Genomic DNA, 14,690 nt, shown 5'->3' with positions numbered 1-14,690 from the left:
GATAATTACAGATAAACCTTTTGGATTTACATAATTTTCTTGCTGACAAAACATAAGTAGTCCAAACTTTACAAGTCAGATTTATCGTAGTTGAATTCTGACTATTTCAGAAATAGGTTAACTGAAATTCAGATTCATACACATAAACATTTTAGTACATTTTTAATATTGACAAAGTTACTCTCTGATTAAACGACTAACTTTTAGTTTATGATTCATCTTATATCTTTAATTTCAGAAAAGTAAAATGAGAATTTTTCCTTACAAGTAAAACCTGGCTGTTCATAAAAGAGAATTTTTACACATTTGATAATACAGTGGTGACATGTTAAGACAGCACAACTCTGTGATTAAATGGTATACATTTGATAACACAATGCAAAAAAAAAGAAATCAACACAAGAAAGAATGATGTATTTGAGAACATTTTTAATAAATAATGTGACAAAATTACTTTTCTGATTATTGGATTTTCAGTATGCAAAATTATGGCTAAAAATAAGAGGCTTCTTACATGAACATAATGAAAACATTAATCACATGGATTGTTCCCTTAGTACTGCACACCTTTTCTATGTAAATTTCAAATTATCTAAATGAACACATTTAGTTTTTGGTGAACACCACCTTTTTTTTTTTTTGTGGTTCAGTTTTGTTTGGCTTTGTTTTCCAGTGGGGTCAGGCCTGATACCTATATTTGAATAAATGTACATTTTTTTTTTCTTCAATAGCACCAATTATAAAGTCAATGAAATTTATATAATGACAAAAAAAGGATCATAAAAATCTACAGTCAGAGGGCATCATTTGGCAATTCAAAGCAAGTAATGCCTCTATTTGAGCTTATAAGGAAATCTTGTAAGTTTCACCATTGGCCACAACAAACTTAAACCTTTTTTTCTTTAAGTCCGGGAAAAGTAAGAACCATTGCGTACATGGCCCACAATAAAGTATGCACGTTACTTCACCATCTGTCATCATTCAAATATTCCAAATACAAACATAGAGCATTAACAAAACAGGTTAAAAACGCTTCTCAACATTTTTTTTCAATAAGACAAAAAAGGTTAATAGTTACAATGGTTTACAAATAAAGTTTAGTGATTGTGCTTTTAAAACCAAAAAAAAAAAAAAAAAAAGATTAAAAACAGTGCATTACAAAAACAAAAATCAAACTTCCTTAAGTGGCACTTCTGAAATTTGAACTGACACTACCAGAAGAAATTTAGGCCAGTTAAGATAGGGATGTCCTTATTCAATTGGTCATTAAAAACATCCATTTGTTTGTAATATGCATTTATAATTGCTTTTTGATTGAAAAATAGAACAAGGTTTTTGCTAGGCTGACTTATGACAATGACTTGACAACCAGATATCCAACTGGCTTACCCCTACTTATCCAAAAGTACATTTCCAATAAGAATATACTTCAATGATTGAAATGAAGACAAAGTAAAGTACCACCAGGGGTTGCAAAGAGTATATATTTACAATGTTTCTACCCCATTCAAATTGTTTGTGGTTGTTCTGCATTTGCTACGTATTTTTTTTCTCCCAGAAGAGGGTGGTATGAAAGACTGATTTTAAAATCATGTTAAAATGAAGTTATGTTTTAGTTTGCATTAGCAGTTGGTTATAGAAAGATTATAACTTGAGAGCCCTTGACATGAGGTTGATTAGTCAACTTTGTATCTTTGATCAATATTTTGCTGTAAATTGGCTTGGTATATAAGCAGTGCAATGCCACATCTCAGGGGCAAAATGCAAAAGAACTGTTTTGTTCTCTCCTGCTGGCTGATGACTGAAGCAAGAAGTCAAATACTTCCCTTGCTGGAAGCAAGGTGTAATGATTTGTTCCAACAGTGAGGGGAATAGGGAGGTTCTTCGTAAGGATAGGGATCAAACAACAACAATAAAACCCCAATAAACTTTAAAAAAAATGGTATTCCAATAAGAGGAATAAAAACGACAATTTGTACACTCTGATTGCACTGAACATTTTATCTGGCGTCATATGTCATCAGACACGAGGCATCTTGAGTGATAACTTTCACATTAGATCTCACAAGCCTCTCTGGTTGTCTTCAGCTTTCAGTTTCCTGTAAGAGATCAGTTCTTGTTAAATTTTAAAATAAATCTTAGAGTATTGTCCTATTTCATATTTATTTATATGTTTTTATTCTTATAATTTGTGTTTCTTCATTCATTAACTAGCTACACTAGAAAGTGCTCATGGCAACATATTAATTTGTCAATTTTAGCTGGTTTTGATAGCAAATCTAATAGTTCTCTAACAAGTACTAAACTGTGTTCCACACAGTGTCTGGGTGTTGGCAGGTGTGGCACAGGGTGAGAGGAGAAGGAAGAGGCCAAGTTCTTTACTCCCCCAGCCTCAACTCAACATTATAGCTCAATTTTTATTGGTTTTAAGTAGTAGGTTGTCTATGATGACTTTTTTCCCCAAAAGGGCTCTTCTAAAGAAAAACAATCAAAAACCTAAAAAATAACTTTTCTAACAGCATTTGCAAAAGGAAAGCCTTTTTTCTTTTTTTTTTTTTTTTTTTTTTTTTTTTTTTTGCGGTACGCGGGCCTCTCACTGTTGTGGCCTCTCCGGTTGTGGAGCACAGGCTCCGGACGCACAGGCTCAGCAGCCATGGCTCACGGGCCCAGCCGCTCCGCAGCATGTGGGATCTTTCCCGGACCGGGGCACAAACCCGTGTCCCCTGCATCGGCAGGTGGACTCTCAACCACTGTGCCACCAGGGAAGCCCAGGAAAGCCTTCTTATTCCAAACCTCAAAATCAAAATATTGATATATTGGGCATTATAGAAAATTCAATTTGACATAATTAATTATAATTTTTCATCTTGTATTATAAAAAGTTTTAGTTTAACACTCAACTTAAACAATCTGCTTGAGATTAAATATATTTGTAAGATAAATTTGTCCCCAGCTTGTGTTTTTATTAAATGATGAAAACACAATCTTAAAAACAGGGATGATTTTATAATATGATGTGATTTACTGCCAACTCTATCTTAAAACACTACCTATAGATTCCAACAAAGGAGTGTATCTTTGACTCAAGAAGATTGGGAAGGTCAGTGTCAAGTATCAGGTTCCCATTTTCAAAAGACTGAAGATGAACGAGTTGGCCAGGTCATCCTGATTAACTCCAGTGATCACTAGGGTGGCAGGTAACGCAGGCAAAACACCCGCACTCACACCTGATAACTCTGTCACTTTACTGGGTTTTTATAACCTACTGTAATATTATGAATCATAATTATCTAGATCAACAGTTCTTATATCCTAACAACATTTTTGCCATATATATTTCCTATGTGAATAGCTACAGATAAATATGAACCCTAAGACCTAAAAAGAAGCTGTTATTACCATTTAAAACTTTGGAACACATTTCAAAAAAATCATTAAATTCTCAGAATTTCATTTGCTGGCATCAGTGACAGGGTTTGTGATGAAACAGTAACATTTCTGTAGACTGATGATGTTTTTAACTTTGAGACTGATATAAAAACTAGTCTAATGTTGGGAAACGTGAAAAAAATTATAGATACCTCTAATTCTTCATTATTATCTTCTCTTTCATATCCTCCAAGAACTTGCATTTCTGCAATATTTCTTCGACCTACATTTGCTTGTTCTCTTTGTCTGCTTCCTGATCCTCTTGATGACATTGAGCTTGAAGAACTAGGATCTCTGGGATTATTTGATGTCGGAAAAGTAGGTCTACAGTAAGGTAGAATATCCTCTGTGTAATGAAATATAATAAGTGCGTATGAACACCACTGTACATTTCATTGTATAATGTATCACTTGTGTCTGTAATTCTGAATGGGGAAACATCAGTGTTTCTGAGGAATAAATGAGGACGTTTTATAACAGTAATGAACAAGGCAGCAATGTCTTTTGAAAATAACAACCTTGCTGTTTTCCTAGTAGTGGTTGGGATTTTTGTTGACTCTACTCATAAGCTCTTGTCTACCTCAAATTCACTTGAGATCAACATCCTTAAAAGAGGGAACCCAAACCTGGAGTCAGACATGGCTTCCAGTTCTATCCTTAACCATGTGATCTCCCATTATTTTAGGCTTTAGTTTCAACTTTTCTAAAAAAGTGATAATAGTATCTACACTCAGAGGAGCTGCTAGTGTTGATGTGAAAACAAGTGAGACATTCTAATATGTCCCTATGTAAATTATGAAGCAATTATAAGGCATTGATAGAAAAAAAGCCCAGTCTTCTCGAATCACCAAAACAGAGCCAAGCCCGGATTCACTTTCTAGATGCCAACTACCATTTCAATATCATATTTTAAATTGTGAAACCCTGATTCTCAAAAGCCTGACATCATTGCTAGCTTCAAAAAACAAGCCACTCCAGGGGACCTCCCTGGTAGCGCAGTGGTTAAGAATCCGCCTGCCAATGCAGGGGACACGGGTTCAATCCCTCGTTCGGGAAGATCCCACATGCCGCGGAGCAACTAAGCCTGTGCGCCACAACTACTGAGCCTGTGCTCTAGAGCCCGTGAACCACAACTACTGAGCCCGAGTGCCACAACTACTGAAGCCCACGTGCCTAGAGCCTGTGCTCCGCAGCAAGAGAAGCCACTGCAATGAGAAGCTTGTGCACCGCAATGAAGACTAGCCCCTGCTCGCCTAGAGGGAAAGCCTGCATGCAGCAACAAGACCCAATGCAGCCAATAAATAAATAAATAAACAAACAAGCCACTCCAGTTTAGTACTGTCTCCTGAATTTCTAGCTCCATACTGCTTTAAATTTGGTGCTGCATCTATTGATGCATCTTCCGACTGCTCGCTTCTCTCCAAAGCCTATCCATTCTACCCTTTGGACACCAAACACATAAAAAAAAAGCAAAACAAAACCTCTTCCTCATGCCCTTTTGTTTTCCTCCTCTAAAAGCTTCCTCTACGGCCCACATTACCTGAATGAAATCTGATTTCCCCTAAAGTTTCCACTGCAGTTCCCTGCAGTGGAAGGAGGAAGGTTTGCCTTTAGCTCACTAACACCAGCTCTAAATCACTGCTCCTCCACAAAAAACATCCTCCTCTTGTGAGGGCCAAGCAGTCGAGTTACGTAGCCTGTGTAGTCCACCCTGATGATACCTTTTTCCTGTTCTATTCATCACAACTTTAGTTCCTGACGCAGACTTCTGACTCTCTGGGGTTTCACAGTCCATGTGGACCACTACACCTGCACCCTAGCTTCACGGCACTTGGTCCTCTGTGACCTTCGTCTCCAGTCCCTGTTTCATCCACCTTCCTCTACTGAATTTAGTTTTTGACAAACTACATTATGACAAAATATCTCATTTGCTAAAAGCTTTCCCCTAAGTCTGTGCTCTACATAAATCAATACTTTATCTACTGATTGCTTAGCAAAGCTTCTTGAAAAGCAACCTGGACTCAATATTGGTCGTCACAACTCCCATTCACTTTGTATCCCACTGAAATCTACTCATGCCCACATTACTACAAGGAAACTGAGAAAATTCACTGTTGACTTTGATAATGCTAATCATGTTTCAGCCCTTACGTCTCTGGACTTCTCACTGCCCTTCATCTGAAAACCACTATCAATTTAAACATTACTACTCTCTTAGCTCCTATATCCCTCCTTCCTTCCTGGCCAATCTTCTGTGGGTTCTTCTTGTGCAGATGCCCTTATGTTGATGCCCTTCCTGCAGGTTTCTGCTTTTGGTCCAGCGTGCGCACGTGCACACGTGTGTGTGTGTACAGAAAAACCTTTTTCTCCACTCACCCTGGGTGATTTCATCCATTCTCTCATATTGTAAACTTTTCTAGAATACAGCTGCCATGAGGGCAGATATTTTTCTCTGCTTTGTGTACTGATACACTCTCAGTTTGACATAGAATAGGCCATCAGTAAGTATGCTGATTGAATGAATGAGTGGCTTAACTTTTAACTCATCATGATGAGTTATTAATTTATATTTCCTGAACTCTGCCTGGTTGAACACTTCCCTCTTGAGGGTCCCTCAAACTCCACATGTTGAACATTGACTTCATCATGTCCACTTCTCTGAGATTTCTTCCCTCTCTGTATTCCCTAATGTAGCCAATGACATCACTCATCATTAAGATACCTAAGACAGAAAACTGGAATTATTTCAGGATCTTCCCTCCCTTCCAACAAACCTTCCCATAACCCTTAAAATGTATCTTTTCCACACATTCAACTATATAACATGTAAGGATGATTTTAACTCTAAGAAGTTTCCTGAATTTTCCCACTCACTCATCCCTGCTCCCACAGCTTGGTTTATATTCTCTACATCTCTTCTGGGGGTTGAAAATATCTTCTAACAGGTCTCTGCTTCTTAAGTTATTTCCCTCTAAATTGGCTTACTCAGGCACCTTCCTTTTATAGTAACTACAGGCTCTCTCTGATTTAAGCTTACGTTTACTGCAAGAGCTTCATTTTTACCACTTTACCATGTTTAATGTCTAGTAATACTGAATTTCTTACAGCCTCTTCAATGTACCTCAACCTTTCATGCTGACTTTCTCTTCCAGAACAATCTATCCACTCTTCCTACTTAAGCTAAATTCCACCCATCCTGGACACTCAGCTTATGGGTCATTTCCACCAGGAAAGATCAAGAAGTCTTTCTTTATATTCCATCTCCCACAAGACTGGGCTAATTTTCTCTTCTCTGGACTCTCAAGTATCAGAGCATCATAAACATTAACTGGGCATATAGCCTGAGAAAACCATAATTCAAAAAGAGTCATGTACCACAATGTTCATTGCAGCTCTATTTACAATAGCCAGGACATGGAAGCACCTAAGTGTCCATAGACAGATGACTGAATAAAGAAGACCTGGCAAATATATACAATGGAATATTACTCAGCCATAAAAAGAAATGAAATTGAGTTATTTGTAGTGAGGTGGATGGACCTAGAGACTGTCATACAGAGTGAAGTAAGTCAGAAAGAGAAAAACAAACACTGTATGCTAACACATATATATGGAATCTAAAAAAAAAAAAGTGGTTTTGAAGAACGTAGGGGCAGAACAGGAATAAAGACGCAGATGCAGAGAATGGACTTGAGGACACAGGGAGGGGGAAGGGTAAGCTGGGATGAAGTGAGAGAGTGGCATGCCCATATATGCACTACCAAACGTAAAATAGATAGCTAGTGGGAAGCAGCCGCATAACACAGGGAGATCAGCTCAGTGCTCCGTGTCCACCTAGAAGGGTGGCATAGGGAGGGTGGGAGGGAGACGCAAGAGGGAGGAGATATTGGGATATATGTATACGTATAGCTGATTCACTTTGTTATACAGCAGAAACTAACACAACATTGTAAAGCAATTATACTCCAATAAGGATGTTAAAAAAAATATATGAGTGTACCTGTGAATCTATAGATACCTGTCTCCCTCTCTGACTATAAGCTCCTTGAGGTCAAGGTTCATGTTTCCGCAAAAATCTCAGAACTAGTACAATGCTTAATAACACAGTAGATGTTTGATATATGTAGAAATAAATTGAACTAACTGAGGTAAATGTCAGCAAAAATATCAGACCCTGAAGTCTAGAAGACCACCCTCCTTAATTAAAAATAACCATTTGTTACACATGTAAATCAGGGAGCCTCTTTTATTATAAATAATGTAAATTGAATTATGAAGGTTAAAATTATAGCAATGTACAGAATTGATAATTAAAAGACACATAATTTCATCTCTTTGTTCTAATTATGCATACACCAAGATCTTTCCGAGTTGTAAAATTTTCTCCTGAAGAATTGAGCTTACTTTGGAGGAAGGTTGCCTGTGAGCAGCAAATTGGTCTGCACTTTCAGCCAGACATAAATTTCATAATTTATGAATCACTACTTGGAGTATAATCACACAAAGTTAAAAGTTCAGATCACCTTTGGCTTAACTGACAAAAACAAGCAAAGTTTTTCAAACTTCAGATTGTGGTGATGTCACCAAGTACTCTGCGGTCACATAGGAATGCACAGTGTTACCATCATTTCACGGCTGAGTCCATGCCTGGATGAGGGATTCAGGCTTCTGTCACAGAACAAAGTGAAACTGTCTTCCATATTGAAAGGAAGTTGCTAATGACCCGATGCCCGTAGTAAATAGAACAATAGATGTCTAATCTTACCAAAGTACAGCTTTGAAAATACAGTTGTAGTTAAAGTGCACTTACAGCCTTCTAAGATTCATTTCCCCATCATTCTTTCCTGATTCCTTCATCAATCACCTTCCTTTTCTTGTATCTCTTCTGCCTAAATAGTTTCTTCTCCTTATTCTATAATAATGTTCAAATACACTATCCTAAAACATTTTCACAGATTCTGCCTTCCTGTCAAACCCTACCTCGACCTCTCTTCTCCTTCCCAACCTTCTGCGAAGAGCCCATACTCATCACCCCCTTCCACAACTTCCATTCACTTTCCAGCCCCCTACAGGCAGGATTCTATTCTGACTACTCCACTAAAAACAGTTCTTTTAAATACAACCCACAAAAAACATTTTGTAAAATCTGTGTGTCCTCCACCCATTCTCTCACCCTCACCCCCATTCACACCTACCTTTTACTTCTGTGGCATTTTATATTCCTTCCTATCTTAAAATTTCTATCTCCATTCTTTCTAGGATACTATTATTTCTAGCTTGGATAGCTTGATTATTTTATATCACTGGGTACATCCACCTCAGTTTCTATATAGAATGTCCCTCTGCCGAACATGTAAGTATGTATGTATGTATGTATTTTTATTGAGGTGTAGTTGATTTATAACATTATATTAGTTTCAGGTGCACAACGGAGTGATTCAATATTTTTATACATTAGGCTCTATTTAAAGTAATGGCTATATTCTCTGTGCTGTACAATATATTCTTGTAGCTTATTTATTTTATACATAGTAGTCTGTACCTCTTTATTCCCCATTCCTATCCTGCCCCTCCCCCTTTCCCTCTCCCCGTGGGTAACCTTTAAATACAATCATCTCTGACTGTGGTGTGTTGGAGAGAGCTCACTTGTTCTCATAAGAGCTCACTGTACTCGTCTCCTCCCAACTCCACATACACTGATTTCATATTAGTAGCTTGAAACTAGCCATTTTGGAAGTAATTGCACAACAGAAGTAAGCAAATGGCTACAAACTGGAGGTTTGTTTTGTTTTCTTTCCAGAGAACTGATTGTTAAACATTATCTACCGTATCACTCACTGCAAGATAATTTAGCTTTTGTAATTCAAACAATTTTCACCTCTGTGTTGCTGGTTCTAAAATCCACTCTCTACCTACAACCTTTCTCCTGATCTTTAAACTTAGTTCTCTAAGTTCTTATTGATTTTCTTCATATCTGTGTTCTTGTCAGTACCTTAATCCATTCATAACTGAAGTTATTTTCCACAAGACTTTTTTCCTTTTCCCCATTCTTCTTTACATTGGTTAATACAATTATGTTCCACTAGTCATAGAGAGCCATCTCGTTAACATCTGAGTAACTTTTCTTTTACTTCATTAGTTCATTTTACTTTTTTACATTCAATTAGTCACCAAGTCCTATAAGGTCTACCTCTGAAATGCCTATGTAGCTTGTTTCTCCTTCTAATTTGCATAACTGTTTTAATTCAGTGCTTTCATATTTTATACCTAGATTATTTTGCAATGTTCTGATACTTTCAGCTACCCAATTCCCGACTCTTCCTTCACTGTAGAGTGCTGTCACTTATTTTTTTAAAACACAAATCTGATTATGTAATTTCTTGATCAGATTTTTGGCTGGCTCATCACTGCCCATATCATAAATCCCAGACTCTTCAGAATAGTATTCCCTGCCTTCCCAGTCAGGCTAAACCACCTTTCTAGCTGTATCTTTTACCATTTGTCCCTGTCCCCAAGTATCTAATTCTCCAGCCAAACTGTAAATAAGTATTCATCAAACATTCATTTTCCCACTTTCATATTTTTTCACCACTAATTTCCTTTGCCAGATATCCCCTTCTCCCTGTTTAACTTGTGGAAATCATGCTTTCCTTTAAAATTCAACTCAGTTGGCACCTCTCCAAGGAAGACTTGCATATGTCATGTATTAGAATTAACTGTATTCAAATTATCTGGGAGCATGCCTGTCTCCTCCAACAGAGAGCAAATTTCTAAATCTCACCCTTTGCACAGGATCCTAAAGAACCTAGCAGAGTACCATGCAAACATGTTCAATCTATATTTATTGGCTGCTTGACTAAATCAGTACCTTGGATGAGATGAGTCTTTGCTGGTGGAAGGTCTCGTTTTGCTGCCTTGTTTCCTCGTCCTTTCCCATCATTTTGCTGTTCCTGTGCTTCTCTGGGGTCACCTGGATTTGGTCGCATTTCAGCAACCTGTCTTCCATCCAATACTTCTCTCCCCTTGTAACTGCCTCCTTTTCTCTCTGATGATCTGTCTGTTCTCGTTTCTATGGAAGGGAGTTTTGGCACCATTACAGGTCGTACCTCCAGCTGTGCCTTGGATTGGGCAGTGGGTGACTTTATAGCAGGAGGTGGCACAGGAGGAGGTGGAAGATCTAAAAAGAAATATTTAAAATACTGTAAAAGTTTGCCACTTATAAAGTTGTCAACATTAGCATTGCCATTAGAGTCACATTCAACTGTGAGATAATATATCTTAAATGAACTGGAACAACTGAAGGCAACCAAGGAATAAGATGACCAACAATTTTAATGTACTCTCATTTTTATCTAGCACAGGAATATTGAATCATAGAGCTGGGACTTAGAGGTTATCTGGTCTTGGGATGGCTACCATGGTGGGTATGTATGCCATAACTTTCTCTACTGCAACCACGGCAGATTTTCCCAATTGATTTCAGCGGAATGTTGCTGATTCCAGATGGATACCCTTACGCTTGAGGCAATCACTTCAAATTGACTGAGGCTGGCACTTGAGTTGAGACCTATTTGCCATCCCTAATCCACCCTGAATCCTTTCTCATTTTGTAGATAGGGAAACTCAAACACACAGATCTTAAGTTATTTTCCAATCTTAAAGGTAAATATGATCAGAACCAGGACTAATGCCCCCAAATTCTTAATTTTTGGTTCAGTGTTGTTTATACTACTATTTCATTCTATCGGATGTTCACAATCTACCATTCACTGATGGGATCTCTCCACTTTGTATATGCACCCACAGATTTTAAACAAGATGATCACTAGTATAAATATAATTTAATCTATATCTATAATTATATATTAATATATTACACATAATTGGATATTATATATAATTCAACTTCTATTATAGACATACTTAAAGATAAAATTAGGCATAAAATTTGATTTCTAGAAAATTCATTTCCTTTAAGTGGTGTTATTTTTTAAAAATGACTCCTATGTACATACTCCAGGGAAAACAAGTAAATAACCTAGTAATAGCTGGAAAGTTAATAGAAGACTATGAATAGCTTCCAGTTTTAGGCTGTTCTGGTGTAGTCTGGAGGATGGATTAAAAGGAAAGTCTTGAATCCAGGAGGCCAAGAAGTTATTTTAATAGCTCAGTAAGTAATGATAGGAGATAGAATTGTATTGTTGCCTGTTCAGATGGAGAGTAGATATGTTTGAGAAAGTAAAAGGAAGAAAAAATCAGTATTATTTAATGATCAATTGAATATAATAGGGGAAGACTATCCATTAGATAACTTTTAGGATTTTTGCCACAGTTGACTAGAGGAATGAGAGAAACATCTCTGAAGATGAGGAATATAGGGGTGAGGAAGAGATGGTTTGTAAGGGAAGAACGTGAGTTCCATTCTAGAAAAGTAAATAGGAGGGGCTTTTGAAGTATCCAGATAGAGATGTCCAGCAGGTCGTTGTACATAAAATCTGAATTTCAAGGGAGGTCAAAACCAGAGACACAGAGATTTGGGAATTATCAGCATAGTTTTTTTCGTCATGACTTTAGAAATGGTAATGTTTCCATATTTGCAGAGAAATGTCTGTGTGATAGAATAAGTCAACTAAAACATGTACAGAACATGTATTAAATGCTTAGTTATTACAAACTTAACATTAAGATTTTCCACAAAAAATATACACTCACATGGTAAAAATTCAAAAGTACATAAAGACTAGGAAATACAATCCTTTATACCTCCCTACCTTCATTTCCAATCCTCAGTATTGGTGCAGAGGTAATCAGTTTGAATAGGTTTTTATAGATCATTCCAGAAATTATTTATGCATCTAAAGCAGGGCTGCCAAGTTGCAAAACTCCAGGGAACACCATTCACATTAGGAACTATGTAAAATGGCCACATCTGGGATTGTGTAGAGTGGCTGTCTGCTTTCTTAGTAACGTAAAAGGGATTGCACTTTTTTCACCTGTGTAGTTGTATACATTTTCATATGTGTACATATAATTACCTCTTTTTATGAAAAGTTTGTATAATGTTCTGTTTTATGAATATATCATTATTCATATCAATCCCTACAGAGGAATATTTAGGTTATTTCCAGATATTTTACTATTATTAGCAATGGTCCACTGACTATCATTTACATATACCAGCATAATAAACTCTTGAATATTAAAATTGTGCCTTGAAAGTTCTTAATATAATAGCAAATTAAGGGTTCTAGGAAGCATCAGTTTTAATCTAGTATTTCTCATTATTTTATTTTTTTAAAAAATAATTAATCCTTTTCTTTTGTTCCTTAAGTAGATACGAATTTTTAAAAACTAATTTTCTTTTGACCTTATGTGCTATATAACTAAGGCATTAGAATTTGTTGTATTGGTTTTTGAAAGCAGAAAGCTTGAGGTACCATCTTACTACCAGCTGTTTTACTTAGGACTCCATTATTAAAAGTGGTCAGACTGTAACTTGCATTTTGTTGTTGTTGTTAGTTCTCACAGCTCACCACGTTCTCCTTTTCATGTAAACGGCCTCAATACTTTTTATCTAAAATGGGGGCCATGGGCTTCCCTGGTGGCACAGTGGTTGAGAGTCTGCCTGCCGATGCAGGGGACACGGGTTCGTGCCCCGGTCCGGGAAGATCCCAGGTGCCACGGAGCGGCTGGGCCCGTGAGCCACGGCCGCTGAGCCTGCGCGTCCAGAGCCTGTGCCCCGCAATGGGAGAGGCCGCAGCAGTCAGAGGGCCGCGTACCACAAAAAAATTTTTTAAATAATAATAAAAATAAAATGGGGGCCAAAGTACAGTCCATAGCGTTAATTTTCCCAAGAATCTGGGAAAATCAAAAGATTTTTTTGTCTTACAACATAAATTGCCGTTGTCACTAGTGTTGATTTTCCTCCTTTACGACTTTAACAATTTGTTTTAAAACAACACTTAAAAAAAAGTACTATCATGATATTCTCCCTCATCTGCTGCTTGTTTATTAAAAACAACCAAAGAGTTAGAAGACAGATTGTAGTCAGTGGCTTAAAGCCAAGAGGCCCAAGGCTGAGCTGTTCTAAGTTCAGACTTGGCCTGGGACTGACAATGCGAGGAGAAAAGCCTAATTCAGAACATACCTGGAAGCAGAGCGAATGAGTGACTGCAGGCTCATTTCTGCACTATCTGCTTGCTACAAACTCAAACTGATTGCAAACACAGTTTATCAGGAAGCTGATGACTGCCACTATCATCAAATCGTAAAATGTCTGTGCTTATTGGATCGCAAAGCTGATGATTATCACTATCATAAGATCATGCAAAGCCTTGGGAATCTATAACTCTTGAGACAAAATCTATTACTGGATGCTCTATATAGGTATATAGATACACCTGTATCTATAATACAGGTAGAAAAAGAGAAGAGAATCCAATGATATTTCTAAGAGTTCTAACTTCCTGCATATAATTGCCACTGTATATAAGTGACAGAGGGGAATGCTGGTGGGCGTAATTTCTTAATATAAACAGATTACCAAATAAATTCTTTTTTAGGTATTGTAAAATCCCTGAGTCAAATCAGGGATTATCATAGTATAAACAATTCTATATTTCATAAAGTGATAAATAGTACTTTCATCCAGTTCATACCCCTAATAGCTAAAATTGGGTTTAACAAATGGGATTATGGAACTCATATATATGTATAGACTCTTTCTTTATACAATCATATAAACACCATTCTTTATACAAGACTGTCTAAATACCAATATAATGCATGTAAAGTAATACGTAAGAACATACACATGGAGACAATTCTGCCGGCGTTAACTCACTACGGAGATCCAGCACTCTATTTACTTAACTACTTAAATTCCCAGACCTTGTAATTAATGATATATCAAGTCAAAACAGCATCATTCCAAAGAGGGTGGTGAATTTATAATTTATGAAAAGTAGAGCTGGAGAAATAATGTAGATTTGGTTTTTAAATCAAGTATGTAAATGCTTCAGAAGGGGTTGAAAAGCGGTGGAAAGAATCAATTAGAAGGTCCTAGAAATGCACTTATGCTTGGCTTTAACTCGATAAAAGTCTGACTGATAAATATTCATATATTTTAATCCTACCCTTCATCTGGGTTAAACTTGGAAGCGGCAAATATGAAATAAATAAAGAGTTGGATTCTGCCTGTCAGTGTGTCAATAGCATGCAGCCTTCTGCTTTGCAATGAGTACTCCCTGAGTGTTTATGAG

At 37.0% G+C, this 14,690-nt stretch overlaps 1 protein-coding gene across 1 annotated transcript in view; it reads right to left on the bottom strand.

Moving 5' to 3' along the window:
- Positions 1-409: 409 nt before the first annotated feature.
- Positions 410-14,690, bottom strand: part of ROBO1 (roundabout guidance receptor 1) — a 406,812-nt gene continuing 392,531 nt past the window's right edge. The window contains exons 27-29 of the mRNA XM_073804384.1: positions 10,298-10,606; positions 3,582-3,775; positions 410-2,099 (exon numbers count right to left, since the gene is read on the bottom strand). Coding sequence (XP_073660485.1) covers positions 2,085-2,099; positions 3,582-3,775; positions 10,298-10,606 — 518 coding nt within the window. The 3' untranslated portion in view covers positions 410-2,084. The remainder of the gene's footprint in view (positions 2,100-3,581; positions 3,776-10,297; positions 10,607-14,690) is intronic.

The sequence above is a fragment of the Tursiops truncatus genome, chromosome 4, assembly GCF_011762595.2.
Source record: "Tursiops truncatus isolate mTurTru1 chromosome 4, mTurTru1.mat.Y, whole genome shotgun sequence".
Lineage (NCBI taxonomy): Eukaryota > Metazoa > Chordata > Mammalia > Artiodactyla > Delphinidae > Tursiops > Tursiops truncatus.
The sequence above is the reverse complement of the archived record's forward strand: the minus strand, read 5'-3'. Positions and strand labels throughout refer to the sequence as shown.